The following is a 20198-nucleotide window of genomic DNA, read 5'->3' on the forward strand; positions in this document are numbered from 1 at the left end:
CAGCGCCTCTTTTGGGAAAACTGAGCTTTTTCCTCGCAGCCATAGATGTGGAAGAAAATGAGGGTGGAGCTGTTGGCATGTCACGGTCCTCTTCAGAGGACAATCTCCTGACAAGCAGGTCTTTGCACCGCTGTAGACTTGTGTCCGCCGGAAAACAGAGACACAACATACGCTTAAAAACCGAGGATCGAGCACGGTGGCCAGAATGTATTCCTCTGACTTTAAAAGAGTGACCACCCTCGGATCCTGGCAAAGCGTACGAAGGGCTACATCCACAAGAGCTACATGCTTGGTGTAATCGCAATGGCTTACCAGCTCCTCCCTCACTTTCTCCAGCTGCTTCTGCAACAGCCTGATCAGGGGAATGACCTGACTCAAGCTGGCAGTGTCGGAACTGACTTCTCGTGTGGCAAGTTCAAATGGCTGCAGAACCTTGCACACCACAGAAATCAGTCTCCACTGCGCTTGACTGAGGCGCATCCCCACTCCTTTGCCTATGTCGTAGGTGGCTGTGTAGGCCTGAATGGCCTTTTGCTGCTCCTCCATCCTCTGCAGCATATAGAGGGTGGAGTTCCAGCGCGTCACAACCTCTTGTTTGAGGTGATGGCAGGGCAGGTTCATGCTTTTTTGATGTGCCTCTAGTCTGCGGTAGGCACTGGCTGAATGCCGAAAGTGTCCAGCAATTTTGCGCGCCACCGCAAGCATCTCCTGCACACCCCTGTCACTCTTGAGGTAATGCTGCACCACCAAATTAATGGTGTGGGCAAAACATGGGACGTGCTGGAAATTGCCCATATTTAATGCCCGCACAATGTTACTGGCATTGTCTGACACCACAAATCCCCATGAGAGTCTAAGTGGGGTAAGCCACTGGGAGATAATTTCCCTCATTTTCTCTAATATGTTGTCAGCGTTGTGCCTCTTATTAAAGCCTGTAATACACAATGTTGCCTGCCTTTGCACGAGCAGCCATTTTGTAGATGCTGCTACTGATACAGCTGTTGCTGCGGAAGGGGATGCATCTACCCAGTGGGCTGTCACAGTCATATAGTCCTTCGTTTGCCCAGAACCACTTGTCCACATGTCCGTGGTTAAGTGGACAGTGGGTACAACCGCATTTTTTAGAGCACTGAGGACACTTGATCGTACTTATCTGTACATTTTTGGTATCGCCTGCCTAGTGAAGTGGAATCTCGACGGGATTTGGTACCGGGGACACAATACCTCCATCAACCCTCTAAATCCCACTCCACTGATGGCGGACACCGGGCGCACGTCTAACACCAACATTGCAGTTACAGCCGCAGTTATACGCTTTGCAATAGGGTGACTACTATCGTATTTTGTGGTCATGGCAAACGACTGTTGGACGGTCAATTGTTTTGTGAAAGACTTAGCGGTCTTACGACTTCCCCTCTGGGAAGATGACCGACTAACAGCAGCAACAGCAGCAGTGGCAGTAGTAGGCGTACCGCTGCAGGATTCCTCGGATAAATCCCGTATTGAGGAGGACTCAGTCTGGCTGCTGACTTGGGCTGCAGGACTGAATCTGATGGAGATTGTGGAGGAAGTTGACGAGGAGGGTGTTGCTGGTGTGTATCCAACTGGACCACGGGATTTAGGTGTCCCTGTACTGATGAGGGTCCTAGCCCCAGTTCCTGAACTAACCACTGAACTATGAAGGTTATTCAGGTGACGTATAAGGGAGGATGTTCCTAGGTGGGCAAGATCCTTACCCCTGCTTATTTGAGCTTTACATAAGCTACATATGGCCATACATTGGTTGTCTGGATTTGGATAAAAATAACTCCAGACCGAAGAGGTGCATTTTTTGGTCTTCTGACCAGGCATGACGATGGGCTTTTTCATCCCATGGACATCAGCTGTTTCCCCCCCTGGTGCCTCATTTACAATAACCACATCACCATCCTTATCATCAAGTTCCTCCACAGCGCCAGCTACATCATCAATAGGCTCCTCCCGAGCCACCTCTTCCCGTACAGTGATGGGAAGGTCAGGCTTGACGACCACCAACACCCTTGGACTCGCCTTGAGGATTTGTGATAATTTCTCTTTAGAAGGCAGAGTTGTTTGCTGTTTTGTTGCTGATAGCATAACTCTCTTCAATTTTTTGTAGGGGGGGGGGGGAGGAGGAGGAGGGATAAGATCCGTGGGTGAAGCTGAACCACTAGTCATGAACACGGGCCAGGGCCTAAGCCGTTCCTTGCCACTCCGTGTCGTAAATGGCATATTGGCAACTTTACGTTTCTCCTCAGATGATTTTAAGTTTCTCTTTTTGCTACTTTTTCTTAACTTGGGCTTTTTGGATTTTCCATGCCTGGTACTACGAGATTGGGCATCGGGCTTGGAAGACGACGTTGATGGCATTTCATCGTCTATGTCATGACTAGTGGCAGCAGCTTCAGCATTAGGAGGAAGTGGGTCTTGATCTTTCCCTACTTTATCCTCCAAATTTTTGGTCTCCATTATATGTAGCACAAGATACTGCAGAATGTGTGAACTTGGTAATATTGCAGTACCAATGGACTTATACTGCTGGATTGGTTTTGCAAATTTGGTTATAATTACTTTTTTTTTTTTTTTTTATAACTTTTTTTTTATTTTTTAAAAACTTGGGAATAATGGGGAAATAACTATGCCCTTAGAAGCACAGAGCACAGGACACAGCACCACTGGACTGAACAGGACACAGCACAGGACCCAGCAGCACTACTGAACTCAGCAGGACAGAGCACAGGACACAGCACCACTGGACTGATACTGCTGAATGTGTGAACTTGGTAATATTGCAGTACCAATGGGCTTATACTGCTGGATTGGTTTTGCAAATTTGGTTATAATTACTTTTTTTTTTTTTTTTATAACTTTTTTTTTATTTTTTAAAAACTTGGGAATAATGGGGAAATAACTATGCCCTTAGAAGCACAGAGCACAGGACACAGCACCACTGGACTGAACAGGACACAGCACAGGACCCAGCAGCACTACTGAACTCAGCAGGACAGAGCACAGGACACAGCACCACTGGACTGAGCACAGCACAGCACAGCACAGCACTGAACTGAACAGCACGAGATATAGCAGGACAGAGGACCACCTAACACACCCTCCCTCTACCCTGATCAATGCCCGAGTGAAGATGGCGGCGACTAGCGGGGAATTTATAGGATCCGAGTATCGCGAGATCAGACAACGGGATTATGAGTCAGAGCCTCAGTTTCAGATTTGAATTTGGCGCCAATACCCGGATCTGTCTCGGATCCGATTCGGATCGGCAACGTTCGGGTTGGCTCGGATTTCATAAATCCGAGTGCGCTCATCTCTAGATTTCATGCATTTGCACCTTTTAGAACATCTGCTCTGGACTGTAAGATTCTCAAACTAAAGTCTTATACATTTAGGACGTGAAGCCTGAAGAACAGTATTTTTTGGCAGCACAAATCTGCACACTCACCCTTATGTATCCAACTAGGAAAATAACGTTTTTATTAAAGGTTTTACAACCAGTTCTTCATGGTTATGCCACAGTATATTTACATTGGAACGCACTCAGGTGTAAAAGCACAAACAGGGTCTATGCTAGTCAGACACAAAAGTGGTCAATATAGACGTTAATGCCACAGTGGATGAAATAAGAGAAAACTGTATGCAGATGGAAACAACAATACAATAATAACAATATATAAAAATCAATAAAAAACATGGAACATATCCAAAGCATATTAGTCTCATCGTGGAAAACAATGTCAGATGATAGCTGTGGCAGGAAATCTTTTTAACATCCAAATGGCAGTTGACAGTGAATAAGTTTTCTTAGCCAGCATTGATTTCTTAATGCCTAAAACAATATTTAAACAGTGCTGCCATGAGTTTAATTAGGGTGGGTGCCAAAAACCCTGAATGAGTGATATCCTATTACTAATTTAGTGTGGTGGTTTTCCTAGCACCTCGCACTGTGCGCCAGCAACCCAAGGGATTTAAATTAAACACACCCCTTCTTCATTGGCTGACAAAAGGGAAAAGAGGGCAGATATTAATTATACAGATAACCTTGAGTTTTCCTAACTTGTGTCAAGAAGCTGCTGATTGCACCACCAGGTCAGTGATAGACTGGAATTTTGGTGCTGCTGTCTCAGCCTGCACTGATAGAAACAGTACTGACTGACATGCATTTCCTCTGCTTGCCAAAATCCCCAGCCCCATTGAATCCACACAAGGTGATGAGTGTAGGTGAGAGGTTGCAGCACCAAAGGAGCCATCCTTAGGCTTGGAGCCCAAGTACCCTTCCAACGACCCTACATATATTTCACAGAAAATGAAAGTTTAACAAAAACATGTTCCTTCAAAAGGTGTTTAGCGCTCTCCCCTCTGCTACTACCTAGGGTCAGTTTTAAACAGGCGAGTCGTAGTAGCAGAGAGGACAGCAGCTGTGGAGATGATGTTGATGTCCCTGCCAGCTGCCCCCTGGATACACAGTGTGAAGGGGTTTGGTAAGGATCACTGCCCTCTTATCATGATACACTTGAGTTTCATAAAGATACGGACCAAGAGTGACTAACAGGTCTATCCATATCCTAACAGCATTGCTCCACTGAAACAAACCATGACTACTCACATTGTCATGTAATGTAGGCAGATGTAATATAAAATAATGGAAACTATGCAAAGTAGAGCAGACACCTCCAAGCTTCAGTAATTACATTTTATAACGGTCAGTAATATATTGCCTCTCGCATTTGATTTACCCTGTATTAAGCAAGTTTTAGTAAATGTCAAGTAAGAACATGCTATAGTGAAACATAAACAAATGTAAATAGATCACGACATCATGTTTTATAAGGAAATTACCAAGTGGCAGATTTACTTGAGTCTCGCAACTCCCACATCATTAGATAGTGTTTTTATTTACATGCTGGAGAACAGGGAATTCAGATAATTCCACCCTGACACTATATATAGCACAGTGGCTGTGTAAAATACAGCATAATTGGTGATTATCCCTTCATAGCTGACTGTTCAGGATACACATTCTTTGATTTTGTCAAAGAAAAGAGCATATAACATTACTTAATTACAATGATCCTGTATTACCCAGGACATCTCACTTTACAATAAGTTAACCCTCTCATTCAAGGGGCTTCATCTGTCCTAATTATTGCCTTTAGAAAAAAAGGCAAAAAACCCCAAACATTATTTCTGTTACATCCAGTTATCAATGTTTCCAACTATTTAGCATAAGGATGAATCTACCCAACCCACCTTACGAATGTTTAGGAAGCCATATATTTTTAAATTGTTCAATGGTTCATTTTACTTTAAAACACATTTTGTAGATTGGTTGAAAAGCTAACTTTTTTATTAGCCAGATTATTTGAAATCCTGCATTTGGGTCATTCAAAGGATAACATTTGAGGTATCATGCATTTGCCAGGGGCTAGCCAATCACAATAGGATAGGGGGGACGGTCTGAGGCAACAAGAGATTATATAAAGTCTAGGGGGATTCTTTCTCTTTTCACCGATAATTGTCCCTCCCATCCATTCCCTATTTATTGTGTACAGTTAGTTCATGGGTTGTTTTCTGTGCTTGTTCTTTCAGAAGGGTCTCTGCGTGGCAAGGAAGCATGACCAATCAGCAGCCATTGATGACATATCATGTGGTGGTGGAGCACTTTCCCTAAATAAAGAGATGCTCATTGTTCATAGCTATTCCACCATCTGTTCGGGCAGCCCCAGCTACTTAGCCAAAGAAGAGTTTGGTTTCCCGGCCAAGAGCTGTCAGGCCACCCCCTTTTGGCTTTAGTAATGGCTGGTAGCGGATTGATCTATGTTTTCACAATAAAAAGATTATACCTTATAGCGCTAAATGGGTCAAGAACAAGAGTGTATACATGGCTCCTCACAATGGGTAAAGAGGTTCCTCAAGAGTGGATGACTGAAACAAACTCAAAGACATATTTTTTCCTCCCTTGGTGCGCTCATCTCCTCCTTTGGTCTTCAGTATCACCTTTATGCTGACGACATTCAACTCTACATCTCTTCTCCTGACCTCTCTCCCACCCTCCTCTCTCGCGTATCTGACTACCTCTCTGCCATCTCCTCCTGGATGTCCTCACGCTTTCTCAAAATTAACATCTCTAATACTGAACTCATTGTCTTTCCTCCTTCCAGACTCCCCTCACAACCTCTCTATCGTTGTTAATAACACTACCATCTCCTCTGTCACCCAACTCTGTTGCCTAGGTGTCACCCTTGACTCCTCTCTTTCTTTTACCCCCCCATATCCAATCCCTTGCTCATGCCGGTCGCTTCCAACTGCACAACATTGCCCGCATCCGACCCTTCCTCTCACAAGACGCCACCAAAACTATCATCCACGCACTCATCATCTCCCGCCTTGACTACTGCAACCTTCTCCTCACTGGCCTCCCCCTCTCTCATCTTGCCCCCCTCCGATCTGTACTCAATGCGGCTGCTAGACTCATCTTTCTCTCACGCCCCTCCTCCTCTGCCTCCCCTCTCTACCATGCCTTACACTGTCTCCCTTTCCCCTACAGAATCCTCTTTAGAATCCTTACTACCACTTACAAAGCTCTCTCCCAGTCTACTGCCCCCTACATCTCTAACCTCCTCACCATCCACACTCCTGCCCGCTCCCTGCGCTCGGCAAACGACCGTCGCCTCTCCTCCACTCTAATTACCTCTTCCCACTCCAGAATCCAAGACTTCTCCCGAGCTGCCCCCCTGCACTGGAATGACCTCCCTCGCTCCATCCGTCTCGCACCCAATCTATGCTCCTTCAAACGGGCACTCAAAACTCACCTGTTCCTGAAAGCCTTCCAACCATCCACTTAACCCCTCATCTACTGTGCAGTTCTCCCCCCTCTCCCCTGCCCCTTTTTCTCCCTTGTATCACTGCCTCCCTTTCGTGCCTTTTTGTCCACCTTCCCTTAGGATGTAAGCTCGCATGAGCAGGGCCCCTCTCCCCTCCTGTCTCCATACCGAATCTTCTGCTCCGTATTTACTCCATATGTCTGCCCGGAGTTTCTGAAGCATTGGTACTCTGTGTTTATTGTTCTGTAATGTTTCACCCTGTATGGTCTACTGTTTGTACTATGTAAGGCGCTGCGGAAACCTTGTGGCGCCCAACAAATAAATGATAATAATAATAATATATACATAGAATAGTATTGTATGGATATTAACAATACAATTATCTCTATAATGTCACACAGGAGTGAACCCTCTTCCAGGTGCAAACAATCATGATGAGCCTCCTATAAAATGAGAAAACCACGTGAGGGGGTCCCCTTAGGGATTCTGCTTACAGGATTTCTCGATTATTCAGGCACATCAAATCATAGATGGGTTCCTCGTTGCTTGAGAAAAACTCCAATACTCATCCCATGTGAATGAAGGAATAAAACAGGTATAGCATAATACCATTTATTAAAAGGATCTTACAAACAACTAAAACAAGAGCTGGTGCGCTCCTATATGCGTACCAAATAATCTCTTAGTCCAGTGCCCATAATGGGAGTAAAGTAGGTTACCCGGGTCCCCGGTCATCCCACTGATCTGTGCGACTCGGTCTCAAGGGATAACAGGTAACTCCGTTCCAACCAGTGGAGTTACCTGTGCAACCAGCGGAGTTACCTGTGCAACCAGTGGAGTTACCTGTGCAACCAGCGGAGTTACCTGAGCTACTTGTATGTGCAAACTTTTAGAAATCACTATTTGGGCGTGTATACAACCAACTGCATCAGCCCCAATGTGCATAGCTTAGGGGGGAAAGGTGGCACTGAGTGCAAAGTTTCACACCTTATCATAGGAAGTTGGGTGGATTGAGGCACTGTTTAAGACATCAGGATATGCACACTCATGAGCCACACTCACGGGCCTCAGATCACACCTGAATGTAAAGATGACGTCTCGTGTTGCGGGATAAGATATTCAAGTGAAGTTCAAGGGGTGGAAATCCAACATTAAAGGAGATTTAAGGAGATGTTGTCTAGTGACTAGGTGGCTGCAGAGTCTCTCCCACCATCTGCAACAAAAGAAATTTAAACAAAAAAAATATTTTTTGCTGGTAATTGGGACTCACCCTATACTTGTAATGGAATGGTTTTTGTACCTTCAAAACATATTTGCAGCATGTAAGTGCTTTTATGTGCACACAAATATCCATGTAATATAATGTACTAAAGACTGAGGTCCCCTCACGCTCATGATTGACTAAAGACATAAATGAGGCTCAAGTGATCAGTGTTCTAGGTGATCCTAAAGCAATGGTCGCTTCACTTTCCACCTTCTGGACCTGCAATCCTGTAGAAGTAGATGAAACCAGGGGATGCTCGTTCACCTATGTGGATGGATAGATGGGCACAAATAAAATTCTGTGTACAACCACATATTATGCAGCCAATAAATGGCTTTTGCCGTTTGATAACACGCAGAAATAGGTGCAATAATTCGGCAATCTTGGCATTTGTTCATCATCACCATTTATTTAAATAGCGCTACTAATTCCGCAGCGCTGTACAGATCACTCACTCACATCATGGTTGTGTGTGCACTGTCAGAATTGTTGAATCGGTCTCTTCTAATGGGACTGTCATTTTCCTTAGCAGACATGGGATAAAAGAAGAAGTGTAAATTATTCAATTCACAAATTCCCTTTTTCCTGACTCCGTCACCATTTTGGCTTATGATGAGATTATCCAATTAAACTGTTATTTGCCTGGTTTTAGTGAATGAAAGGCCCCTTGGTATTCTTACAACAAGCCTCTGTCCTTTGCCGATGTTGTCATTAGAGAGAATATATACTCTGCCTGTTCACATTCAAGGAACTCCCTAACTGCAGGACAAGCTGGCTCAGTTTGTATTTATGTTCTGGGCATTAACTTCCTGCCCAGGAAACACCATAAACCTGTACTGTGCAGGCAAGGGAAAGGCTGACCAGCAAGGAACAATATTAGTGTACAGCAACACTGTGCACCTCTTGGGAAACAAGCATCATACACAGCAGCTCTATGCCTCACATACTTATTTATACCATTAGTTCACATCTGTGCAACTGTGTGGTTTAAGAGTGTGCACATCAACCAACTTCTTCTCATCCGCTCTGAATCTAACGTCACCTCATCTCATCTCATAGTAACGTGTGCTTCATATCTGCCTGTGTGTTTTATTATGTATGTAACTGGAATCTGTTACCTATTGTTAGAGCCTGTGTTAGGCTGCTGATCCTTGAAGCATAGTTTATGTGTATTACTGTATACAAATATTTGACTCTTTGGGTAGTTATTGTAGACTAATTACAATTAATTTTTGTTTTGTTTGTTTTTTTACAATGACTTTACTACACTATGTTTTTACTCTTCTACTTTTATACTGTCGTTTTAGATTTTTAAACACTGATTGCTACAGCAAATTATATATCATCTCCACAACATTACTCTGTAGTAGTTTGAAGACAACCTGGCAACTGTCCAGCATTTCTTAGAAATGCCTTGTGATTCTACATCACTCCCAGGTACACCAAGTTTCAAGATGCCTGGGTTTTTGATTGACCATTTGAAAACGTATTAATTTATTTTACTCCACTCTATCCTCCAACCTGGGGGTGGGATAGAGAGCTGCCGTGGGAACTCAATGTCACAGTCACTGGATGTAGTACAAGGGTGTGCCTGATGCTTTATCACTGGCGGGGACTAATTAGAAGATGGCTGTGGATGTGCTCACGTTAAGTGTGTCAATGAACACCACCAGCACAGCACTGTGATCAGATGCATGTCCAAGAAGAGGAGATGATGTTGGCAAAGGCGGCGAATACGGTACTGTGGTTAATCATATAGCTACTAATGAATATTATGATTACCTTTACGGATGATGAAGTTAGAAATTATAAAAATATATTATATGCTAAATTATAATTGCTTGAATCAAGCCAATTCTGCATGACCACCATACACATGTTATAACATGGTGGTTGGATAAGGAAGTCTATGTATGGACCATGTTGCACACGTTACACATGACACTTCTATGTCCCAAAACACCGCACTCCAATTCTTCCTGGATTAATAATATTATCTCAACTCAGCTGCTCTCTTTAGATTTAGCTGACCGATGCAGTTTTCTTGCCACCAATTTCAACAGCAATTTAATTAAAGTGGTGACCTCTGGTTTTCCAAAATCAAATTTGTTGTCTGTTGCTATTTACTATGTACTTTATGATGTGTGTGCACAGTTCATGGAGTGTTCGAGGTAAAGACATCAACTGATATGACGTTTATGGCCTATATTGTGTTACACATTCTAATGTTGTGGTTAACAACTATGATGCATGTCTCTTGTTCTATAAATGTGGACATACTTGTTGGGGGTGGGTTTTTCTGTTGGATAATTCTGTTATTTAAGCTCAAATGCACTGTGTGCTGTCAGGGTGGCTTTTAGAATTTTTAAATGAATAAGCATCTATTTTACCAAGAATTAGGCAATAAATTATCGAATTTGATATGCACTACCATAATTCCGGGCATTACTGCAAATACAGGCATATTACTGGGCAATAATGTCAGCTAATGGGATTCTTATTGGGCATTTCTGCTACTAAGGCGTACTTAACTGAGCATTACTTTTACTAAAAACAACCAACTGTCCATTATTACAAGTAATGAAATCTCACAGGACATTACTGACGGGATCTTATTGTATATTATTGTTACTAATGGGCAAGTTACTAGACACTGTTACTCCTAATGGGCATTTGAGCACTTTTTTTTTTTTTTTGACCAACGACCATATTTGTGGCATGTCTGGTACAACTAAACATCATACTTCTTTCTGCTACTGTGAGGCATATTGCTTGTATACTACACCTTGCTGGTATATTTTTTTCTTTTGTTTCCTAGTGTAGCTACAATCAATGGTTTGCAGACCCACACCCCATAACTTACCTTGCGTGCTACATATAGCGGCATTAATTATATGGTGTGGTATATACATTATATAGAAACACGAACATCGTGATCATAGTGTTTTAAAGAGGACCAGTCACTTACAGGCATAAAACACATCTAAAATAGCATACAACTACACACACATTCCATTTTTAAATAATGCAGACAGTTTTTAGGCGATTTCTTTTTTAGACCTGTAAACTTTCCCGCATTTGACCCACTTTGCTTGTCTCAAGATCTTCCCCCCCCAATCTCCTGACTTTGTTAAAAACAGGGGATAGAGAGTAAAAGTCCTTATATGCATTGGTAATCAAGCATTATTCACCAGGAGCCGTCTAGTGGTTTTGAGAGCTTCCCGGCACTTGCCACACAGAAGAGCACACTAGCGACTCAGAGCCTGCATCTGACACCACTGGCAACCTGCATCCTGTTGCCACTGGCAACCTGCATCCTGTTGCCACTGGTGACTGGCAGCCTGCATGCTGGTCAGATAGAGGTGTACTGTATTTGATTACAATCTGAAATATTATATTTTCATATTTTATAGGCTGTAACTATGCCCAAATTGCACAGGTTTATCTTAAGTCTTGAGGGTAATTTCTGCCTGCATTATAGAGATACCTGTATGAAGATTATATTGCTTAACTATTTTTACAACATACAATGGGGATAGGAAACATTTTGAAAGTAAATGGAAACCACATGTAGATGGTATACCTCCAAGTAGTACCGACTTTACAGAAATCACAAGAGCAATATCCTGCATCGATGAACCAGGAGTGGTTTTGGAAGATTGGAAACATTTCCTAATTTATTCTGATTTTCCTATGAGAAATGTTAGGTGTGAAAAGTATATATTGTAAATATTGGGAATGCTAATTAACTATAATTGTATTACATCTAACAAGAAAATAAGAAACCAAATTGCTTTTTTGGTTGTGTGCAATATGTGTAAAGTGTAAAAATCTTCCTCCCCACACAAAATCTATTCAAACAGATCATCATCACAAAACGAGGACAACGCAAGCAACTTTGCATAATTTAAACTGGAAAAGCTATAAATAAAACATATACATAAAGCATTCAAGATCCAGTAAAAGCTATGATAAATGAAATAAAAATGGAAAGTACAAAGAAAAAAATAATGCAGGGCAGATCATAGCATGGAAAATAAAGAGAACCCATCAGGGAAACTCAACAAACTCATTAGAAAATACCACACAAGTGATATACTGGTTTTAAAATGCGTAATATCAATATGAAAGGGAATTACAGATATATTTTCCGACATTAAACCCAGAGCCATTATGGAAATTGCCACCCCTTTGTTGGTGGGATGGAGACAGGATCAGCACACTACACATATTGAGTTTCCCATCTCCTGCACTTTGGCTTTCTGTTCCAGAGGTTTAAAATAAAATAGAAATATTAAAAAATAAAAATTAGTTTGAAGATATTCCCATGTGAATAAACGTTTTATTGAAACAATAAAGCATTTGTTTCACTGATTTTCCCCAGCTACCACCATACTGAGATGATGATAACAGAAGAAGGGTTACGGAGGATAAAGCCCCCTACTCTGGGGATGGGGCTTTTCTCTGTTTCATGAACAGAGCCCCATGTCCTGTATAAGGAGTCATAGTAATAGGAATCTCTACACCAGCCATGGTAAACTCAGCTGAGAAATTAAATTGTTGTATCCGGCAAATAAATCTCAGGAAGAGAATGTTAAATGAAGTGGAGGGCAAGACATACACTTTGGTTAAAGAAACCCAGAATTTCTTTGGGGTTAACAGGATACTTAATATAAATTGATTTGTTAATTATATTACTGCAATTCCCTGCTATTTAAATAAACACAATATAACATTATCAGAACTCAACTAAAAAACAATGCACAGAAGTTCATCCTTTATGTGATGTAGAAAAATTTAAAAGGATTGGGAAAGCAAAGCATTTAAGAAAATGTCTTAAAAGAGGGAGAATATAATCCCCAAAACACATGAGCAGTGAAATCATCAGTCGTTGCCCATATTCTAAGGCCTTTTCTCACCAGCTGCGTTATGCCATGTTACAATTATGCTCACACCCGTGTACACTTAAAGCCCCCTTCAACCCACATACAGTTATGCCACATGCAGGCACTTAGTCACTTTTGCTAATTTGAACTTTATAGAGGAGTACACACTACAGATAACGCTTCTTCCACATAAAGCCATGGCGCAGCTGGGGTTGCATTGTTTATTGCTGTAAACCAGAACTGGACAAAATAATGTAGTTCTCTGGAGACCGTCACAAAAATCTAAGGGCTTGTAAAAATTTTAGGGTGCAAGTGAAGATATCCATCCATTATTAGTAACCACCTCCAAAATATAGGTTCCAGCACAATTTTTTAGGTGGCTTTACTACCCAACTTCTGAGATTTGTTCACCCACGCTGTATAGTATCATTATTGCTGTTCGTGCAGCATTAAGACACTGTAGAGTGTTTAAACAGGGATGTAAAGTAACCGTATACTAAAACATATTGCGAGACAAAGCACACTTTGGTACCCATGATCTCTTTCATATCAATGTGACTGCTTCATGCTTTCTTTATGATACAGGGGGACATAGGCCCCTGCTTACGATTTTAAAAATAACAGACCCCCATTTGTGCCTTAATGTATTACAAATTGTGTGTATTACAGAGCAGAGGAACCCAGATACTGGTGAGCTGATACGTAAGAGTGTAGGCATCAAATGACCAAACTGTTCAGGCACCTTTATTCTGTTTTTTGTTTTCCATTTTACCAGTGGAACTGGAAGCCCAAATCATTCCTTTTCATTATAACACCCCAACACCATATGGTATCCTGGGAGAACACCCGCCCGCATCTTCACCCCATCCCCCACCCCCGCAAAGGCATGGAGATGGGCTGGGCAGGTACCTCCCAGCATGTCCCATAGGAAATTGTTTAGGATACACATTTTATTTGGCTATAATGAGAGGCCACATGGTAAACAGAGGACGCAGCTTAGATGAGGCTTAGTGACAGTACACTATATGTGCAGATAAAGCAACACAGCTAGTCCAGTTGTTTCAAAAACAAGTAGTGTCAGGCATATAGATTCCCTGTTCTACACACTGTGCAGAGGGCCCAATTGACTTGGTTTCATTTAAATGTAGGTAAACCCAGAAGCCTTCAGCTTCATAACACCTATCTGCTTTTCTTGTGCCTTATACACATTTATAAAAGTAACTAAGAGCCAATAGTGCCTGTCCCACCATCACATTCAAAATGTTAACACTGCGCTTAAAAGTTTAAGAGGCATCACTCTCTATATATGATGCATTAACCTGCGTTACCGGCACAATAGACCAGACTTACCAAAATAGAAGTATCCACCCTCATCTTTGGGCTGAAAGAAGCGCCCTCTGGCCTGAGCATGGACATCCGCTCCTATCTCCACCAGCAGCTCCACGTAATGCTTACAGCGCCTTTCTATAGCAATGTGAAGAGCCGTCTGTCCTGATAAGACACAACAAAAGACATGACCTGAGTTTTTCCAAGCAAATAAGAAAATTGGATATTCCAGTTAAATAATTGGACAAACTAATAACCCAATTTGCACTTTTATTTCTTATTTTTAGGAATCACCAGATACAGGTATATAATATAGTCACTCCAAAAACATTTTAGAAATAAATGTAAATGTCTGGATTTACATACTTCAATAGAATTTGTAATGTTTAACATTGTGTTTACATTTGTTGTGTATTTGTGTGTTTTCTATTGTACAGACACTGTACTATACTCCTCTCCCTGCCCCAGTGTGTATGGTAATAGTTTTGAGGGTTCTCTAGACCCATTAATTGAACACTAAATGTTTTCAACATAAAACATTTCTTATTTTTGCGCTATATTCAATCTTACTAAATCTCAGTGCATTATATTGCGATTTATGTCATATATTACTGACAATCTACGCTCTGAAGTAAACCACAAAATTAATCTGTATATTATGGTTCAACTGGATTTGGATCATGAAACTCACCTCTATAGTAAACATCCCGGAAAGGAGAGTTGATAAATTCACGTAGATTCCCTGTTTTCTCTGCAATATCCACCAACATCGGTATAGTGTCATTTTTCCCCCCGTTTAAATTCAGAAGAGCTTTAGGTAAACAAGTCTTCCCTGTTGATGGCTCTGAATAGAAAAAAAGAAATGTAAAATGAATACTCGGTGAAAGTGCAATTTGTGTTTTGCATTAATTGACACATGTATTTTGCAGGTCTTCCTATCATTCACACCTTTACCAAAGTAGAGGTTTCATTATATTACTACTAGGTTACAGTTTGAGCTTTACTGCTTTTTGATATACTTTAGTAACAGTCCAATGCTTGAAGCAGTTTTACATATAAGGATCATAAGGGGGCGATTCATTTAATAGCAAAGTGCTGCCGAAGCACCTAACTGTTAATTAAATTCCCCCGAGAGCTGTACGGCAAGTTATCCATAAAGTAACTATGTATCCATAAAGTAACTATGTATATATATATTATAGTCCACGGTGTCCAAACCTTTTTGAATTTCTTTTTTAATACCAATCTGTTTTAGATCACTGATGTACACTCTAATACACAGACTTTAGTGCGAATGTGGAGCAAAACTATCTGCAGCAAAATCGCCTGAATTAATAAATGCTACAAAATATTAATGCTAAAAATAACCAATTCATAATAAAAGGTATCATATACAAATAAATAAAACAAAGTGTTAAGTTTTGCATCATAGGTATTTAGAGGTTTGGCGACTGAAGACCATACCAGATAGTTAGCCACATACTGGCAGATCCTGGCACTCATTCCTAGTAGTGGGCGAAGGGATCCTTTGCCAATAGAACATAATTGTGTGAAAAGGGGATCAGGGCATGAACATGTGTGGGGGAAATAAAGTCACTTGGGAAGCAGTAAAGGTGGATTTTAAAGAAAGGAGGACTTCAGAAAGGAGCAGCACAGGAATGTGGGTCATCAGTTGGGTTGTTTTAGTCACCTTTGAAGCTGTCCCCTAGCTGGAGCCCCAAGTGCTGCTCAATGCAGCCATTTCTACTGAGGTTCTGCCAATTCTCTAGTACAGGAATGGCAAATCTATTTAATTTGCATTTTAAAATTGCTGCAGAGGGGGGCTGTGAGTGTGCGAGGATCATTTAGAAGCCTTTCGCTCACACCCTCCACCACGTCACACAGCCACAGTTTTCAGAACCACAGAGCACTGGGAAAAACAGTTGCCTCTGTTGGGGGTTCTTCTATGGAATGGTGTAGGTTAGTAAAACGGAATGTGTATGTGGCAGTGTAACTTATAGTGGACTACATGCATAAGGCATCTTAGGATGATGCTTAGGACTGGTAACAAATGTTTGTCAGCAATGTCTTGGGAGTCCCTAATAATATCCCCAAGTTTAAATATTAATCTAAACACCTATACAAATGAAGTTCATGCTTACCTGCTTTTTAGTCTGCGTAATATATAAATATTATTTCTGTATCACTTCAGCATTTATTAGAATTGCTTGTCTATTATAAGGAATAATATACTCTAAACTGTAGATTATAAGAAGGAAGAAGTAACCTTGTTATATCATGTCCTGTATATAGAGCCTTGCAGTTCTATACCATTAAATGATGGGACATTTTATCAACGTCAAAGCCTTCTAAATTTACACTATAGTGTACATTAGACCACTTGTAACAGAAGGATTATAAACCACAGAATGTCTATGGTTTATAAGTGCTTTCTGAGCATACTATGGAATTTGACCACATTAGAAGCTTAAGATTCCTGCTGAGATGCTTAAAACAAAGTTAAAGATACACAGGACAATGTTTAGTGTCTGCACCTAACCTCGAAATTCCTCATCTGTCAGTCTCTTCTTCTGTGCCAACAAGAAAGGCAGGAATCCCTCCAGCTCTGATGTGGAGCCCCGTGATACGATGTCAAAAAGAATATGTCTATTAAACATCTTGATGATGGGAGGAGGGTTAGGGCTTGAGTTCTGGGAATTTTGATTTTCCTTCCTGTAAGAAAGCAGGTAACACGAAAAGTTCTTACAAAGCAGTCAGAGTAACACATACATGACAAACAGTGTATTTGCTGGGAGAGCTATTCTCCTACCGCACATACTGACCTGGTCTTGTATCCTTTACGGAGATATGCAAGACATCCCGTTATCACCATATTTCTTTGGTTCCTCACTTTAAGTTTATGGTATCCACCATGTATGTTATGAGTTTTATTTTTGTTATGAGGCTTATTATACATCTTTACTCTCCTATAGCAGTGTAGACATACATTTTAACTGTGCAGGTGCCAGACACTGATCACTGATGCAATGAACGGTCAATGTATGATCTACTTCGGGCTACCCCTTGATTAATCAAGCAGAAACAAACAATAGGGGATGTGTGATAAATTATTTATTCCTTAAAATCATTACCTAGTAGTAGGTGAATGTGGTTTCAAGGGCTCAACATCTACTTTATATTATAGTGTAATAAATTATGTATTAGGTTCTATTTACAAAGCTGCATTTTAAAATAGGGAACACTATTGTTTTCTTTTTTTCTTTTATTGTTGAGCTCTGAAGAGCATTAAAAAACTGGAACAGTTTTCACTGTAGTAGTGCACATTAAGGGTTATTCACGGGGGGTGTTAGTTTGGCTGAGCAAAAAAGTAATTATCTGACTAACATAAGTCTTTTAATCTTTCTAAAATAATAATACTTTAAATTATTTTATTTCAAAATTTCATCGGGATTTCCATAAAGTGCTTTCATCGAGATTTTGACTAGATTTTGACTAAAAAACAGCAACATTTCAGCTTGTCACACAGCACACTCAGTTACATATTTTTTCCCAACCTTTTATTTTTAATAAGAAATAAAATGAATAAGAAAAAAAAGGAAAATTAATTATAATTAAACAAGCCCCTATCTAGGTGCAAGCAGTGACCTCCGGACAAGGAAAGGTCCCTGGGTTGCTTCATCTAGATGCTCACTGACAGTGTGACAGTGTCTTTCACCTGCATCCTTGGAAGATTAAACCCCTTCATAAAAGACTCCACTTGCTAGTGAGCTTAAAGAAAAAATTGATATACAAAGACACACTGCTATAATGGGCTACTATACAACTGAGGCCTAATTTCGCCAGATCTGGCAAAATTGGGCAACCAAAAGTAATCTTAAATCAGAGAAGGAAATACAAGTGTAGCCGCCCCATCACCTCAGTATCCTGGGACTGCCTGCAACTTAATGATCACCTGCACCGGCGCACCCGAGACACAGCCTTCGCTCACAGCAACTGATAGGGAGTAGTCCTGGTGTTCTGCCCTGGAGCTAGCATACCAAGGCCTAGTAGATCTGTTATCTAAACCGGTAAGTGTTGAGAAAGGATTACTTTAGCTGTTAATGTTCTGGGCATCACCTCAGCAGAGTTTCAATTAAGAGATTCTGTCCCAGGCCCAGTGTATATAGCACGCCTTTCAAAATTGGCCCTTATCGATGTGCTATTTGCCCAGAGTCGAATAACATGCACCCACACATGTCATATTGGAGCTTTGCAAGTCATTTATTTAAGGTTGACTACACAGCAAAACATTTATTTGTCTAGCTGGAAAAACCAAGAACAGAACTTAGCTTGGTTAGCTTTACGCTTGGAATATAAACTGAAAATTGATTGTACATACACAAACCACTCCCCCCCAAAAAGAGAGACTGCATTAAAATAACAACGGAATGTAAACAATTCTCCAGGCCTATTCATTTTCATGTATAATGCAATTGCTATTACTCAGTATCTGGGCAAAACTATAACATAATTCTGGTCATCATAACCTCTGGAACTAATCCCATGTCCTTTAAGCATGCAACCATGCTGCCAGAGAGCTTTCACCTTAACTAGTGGCTTTCCTCCACACATACACTAGGTATATTTGGGAGCGCTGGCTAGTTATACTAAACAAATGCTTCAAACCCCACCTGCCAAAATACTTCAAACCGCAACTTCCTCTTTATTACAAAAGCCTCTCCTCAACTTCCTCAGCAGGTAGCAAGTAAAAACGGAGACTCAGATAATGAAGATCCAGCTTCTACTAAAGCAGATATCGCAATAATCCTTTCAATCAAACAGACCATTCAGAAGAGAGTCCACAAAGTAAATGCCCATCTTAAAACAAAAGTTGCAGAAAGTGAATGCCCCAGTATGGAAACAGGAAGAGATCAATAGCTTCCAACAGTCATTAGTACAAGTCATCAACCAGCTATGAAATTACGTACTTCTGATGTCTGACAAACAAGAATATGTAGACAAAGGCAGAAGGAACAACCTCAGAATTGGCAATAGACCTGTTAAAGGAATCGACCTCCCTAGAACACTATCTTCTATGCCTCTTTATTACACTGGCTTCAGTCCAGAGGAGTGGTTCCTCCTCCATAGCTCACCTGGCTCTTTACCCTCCGTCTCAGGATCACCTCTGAGTGATGTCAAACTCCTTACACTACTACAAGGTAAAAGGGCAAATCTACACAGAAGTGACTTTTGAAGCACAATATCACCTTTGAAAGGAGCGAAAGATCCTCATATTTCTAGATTTCTCTTTTAGACCCTTGCCCGCAGGGTAATGACAGCCTAAAACACTGTATAAATGACATGTCATGTCGCTAACATTAAGGGGCAACAACTGGCAGATTCTTGCTCATGAAGCTTCCGGCTGCTGCGCCTCTTTATTTGGGGCAACACGGTAGCTAAGTGGTTAGCACTTCTGCCTTCCAGTACTGGGGTCATGAATTCAATTCCTGACCATTGCCTTATCTGTGTGGAGTTTGTATGTTCTCCCCATGTTTGCATGGGTTTCCTCCGGGTGCTCTGGTTTCTTCCAACACTCCAAAAACATACTGGTAGGTTAACTGGCTGCTAACAAATTGACCCTAGTCTGTGTGTCTGTGTGTGTTAGGGGATTTGGACTGTAAGCTCCAATGAGCAGGGACTGATGTGAGTGAGTTCTCTGTACAGCGCTGCGGAATTAGTGGCGCTATATAAATATATAGTGATGATGATGATGATGATATATTTGCAATGGGCTGGGGGTGTGGCCCATGTGTAATGTGTAATTTGATATGCAAATGAACAAAATATATTTTCATGTCAATGAAAAAAAAAAAGTCACCACACCGGTTT

General features: G+C 41.2%; 1 protein-coding gene across 1 annotated transcript in view; it reads right to left on the bottom strand.

Annotated features, from left to right (window-relative positions):
• The window catches only part of TRPV4 (transient receptor potential cation channel subfamily V member 4), an 80339-nt gene that overhangs the window by 29895 nt on the left and 30246 nt on the right, over positions 1 to 20198 (bottom strand). The window contains exons 3-5 of the mRNA XM_075214345.1: positions 16870 to 17042; positions 15022 to 15174; positions 14355 to 14495 (exon numbers count right to left, since the gene is read on the bottom strand). Coding sequence (XP_075070446.1) covers positions 14355 to 14495; positions 15022 to 15174; positions 16870 to 17042 — 467 coding nt within the window. The remainder of the gene's footprint in view (positions 1 to 14354; positions 14496 to 15021; positions 15175 to 16869; positions 17043 to 20198) is intronic.

The sequence above is a fragment of the Mixophyes fleayi genome, chromosome 1 (genome assembly GCF_038048845.1).
Source record: "Mixophyes fleayi isolate aMixFle1 chromosome 1, aMixFle1.hap1, whole genome shotgun sequence".
Lineage (NCBI taxonomy): Eukaryota > Metazoa > Chordata > Amphibia > Anura > Limnodynastidae > Mixophyes > Mixophyes fleayi.